The 2,386-nt window shown below is 48.1% G+C and overlaps 1 protein-coding gene across 1 annotated transcript in view; it reads right to left on the bottom strand.

Annotated features, from left to right (window-relative positions):
• The window catches only part of PPIL2 (peptidylprolyl isomerase like 2), a 30,623-nt gene that overhangs the window by 27,236 nt on the left and 1,001 nt on the right, over positions 1–2,386 (bottom strand). The window contains exon 2 of the mRNA XM_006768862.2: positions 1,174–1,223. Coding sequence (XP_006768925.1) covers positions 1,174–1,223 — 50 coding nt within the window. The remainder of the gene's footprint in view (positions 1–1,173; positions 1,224–2,386) is intronic.

Raw genomic sequence — 2,386 nt, 5'->3', positions numbered from 1 at the left:
TTCAGGCTGGCCAAGCTCCAGGCTTTGTCCAGAAGGACATCTAGAAGGTCTCTGGAAGGACTCCCACTCTAATTACCATACTACTTTTCTATTAGTATAGATATATATACTTTAGAGCTGAGATCTGGAAAGAGCTCAAGTGCCCATCAGTAGATGAGTAGATAAAAAAGCTGTGGTGCATTTACACCATGGAATACTGTGCAGCAGTAAGAAAGAAGATCTCTTACCCTTTGAGACAGCATGGAGACCCGGAGAGAGAGCATCATGCTAAGTGAAATAAGTCAGTCAGAGAAAAACAAGAATCACATGATCTCACTCATGTGTGGAATCTAATTAACAGAATAAACTGATGAACAGAGTGGATCCAGAGACATGGAAGCATGGAACAGAGTGCGGAATCTCAGAGGGAAGGCGGGGTAGGATGGGTGGGTGGAAGGTAATCAACTAAAATCGCCCTATGTATATATGCATTAACCCATGGACGCAGATAGTGGGGTGAGAGGGCCTGGGGCAAGGGTGGGCTGGAGGGGGGTCAATGGGGGGAAAAGGGTGACATATGTAATACTGTCAACAATAAAGAGTTAAAAATAAATTAATTAATAAAATATATTTTATTTTTCCATATGTCTCTTGGCCATCTGTATGTCCTCTTTGAGAAGTGTGCCCTGATCGGGAATCCAACCCAGGACCTCTTATTCCATGGGATGATTCTCAATCCACTGAGCTATACCAGCCAGGCGATAAAAACATATTTAAAAATCACACCAAGATTAGACATTTTCTCATGTATCTTCCTCTTTTCTGACTTGTCTGTGTCCTCAGCCCATTTGTCTACTATAGTTTCCATGTTCTCTTTCATTGTTAGTATTATTTTTTAAATATATTCTTATTGATTTTAGAGAGGAAGGGAAAAGGAGAGAGAGAAAAACATCGATGAGAATCACTGATCGGCTGCCTCCTGCACGCCCCCTACTGGGAATCAAGCCTGCAAGCTGGCATGTGCCCTTGACCTGAATCCAACCTGGGACGCTTTTGTCTGCAGGCCGACTCTATCCACTGAACCAAACCAGCCGGGGCCATTGTTATTTTTTACAGGCTCATTGTTGTGAAGACATCATTCCTTAATTACACCCCCACACATACCAAGGGGAAGAGAAGGATTTCATGCCTTACCTGGTTTCTTGCCACCATAGAAGTTAGTGTATTCAGCACAGGTAATGTACCTGAAGGAGAGAAAGAGAAATCTTACTTCCATCCCCTTTGTAAAGAGGACAGTCTCCGGAAGTAATGGATGACTGAATCATTTTACTCAGTCAGCAAATGTTTCTTAAACACCTACTATGCGGAAGTCACATACTGATAATCATAATAGACATGGGAATACACAAACAAGGAACAAATACAAACAGTCCTGCTTTGCTCTGAAGAAAATGAACTGAACTTAGCAGAGGCTGGATGGTGAGAAGGAGCCAGCCACGTGAAGATCTGGGGGAAGAGCTTTCCAGGCAGAAGGACCAAGCAGGCGTATCACCTATAAGAGCCGCGAAGCAGGAAAAGCTGTTGTGTCCCCATAAAGGGGTGAAGCCACTGACTGCGCGTGGGGCCACGTGGCAGCAGGTGAAGGAGACACTGACGGTGGCCCGATCACAAGGGGCCTGCAGGCCATGTGAGGGCCCTGGGTTTGCTGTAGACAGGATGGAAAGCTGTTGGAGGGTTTGAGCTCTGACACGATCTAACGTACGTCTTCAAAGCACCCCTCTGGTTGCTTCCTATGGAGGGACAAGCAAGAGAGGCAGCAGAAACCCAATCGGGAGATAACTACCAAGGTCCAAGGAGTTGACATCAACTCCCCGTTGTGGGAGCTGGTGGGCGAGAGAGTGGTCAGTTCCTGAAATGGCCAGCAGGACTTGCCAATGGGCTGGAGAAAAAAACTGCTGAGGGCAAGAGGTGCCAAGGCGAACTCCCAGACTTCTGACCCGAGCCAACGGCGTCGGGGAAAATGAGGGAGGAGAGGCTCGGGCTCCGAAAAACAAGGTTCCCCTTGCGGCGTGTTACATTGTGGATTTCCATTAGACTTTCAGGTGAAGATGTGAGTAAGCAGCTGACTACTGCAAGACCAGACCGATCACCCACTGGGGGGTGGGGAGGAGGACCCCCAAGAAGGGCTCGGAAGGAGAGAGGTGGCCAGTCATGTCACATGCTGCTGAGGAGCACGACCAAATGAGGACTGAGGACTGACCACCAGACTGAGCAACATGGACGTCACTGGGATCCTGACACGGGCAGTGCTGGGGCCCTCGCTGGTTTGGCTCAGTGTATACAGCATCGGCCTGCGGACTGAAGGGTCCTGGAGTCGATTCCAATCTAGGGCACATGACCGGGGTTG

This window comes from Myotis davidii, unplaced genomic scaffold (assembly GCF_000327345.1).
Source record: "Myotis davidii unplaced genomic scaffold, ASM32734v1 scaffold223, whole genome shotgun sequence".
Lineage (NCBI taxonomy): Eukaryota > Metazoa > Chordata > Mammalia > Chiroptera > Vespertilionidae > Myotis > Myotis davidii.
This window is presented reverse-complemented; position numbering and strand designations above follow the sequence as displayed.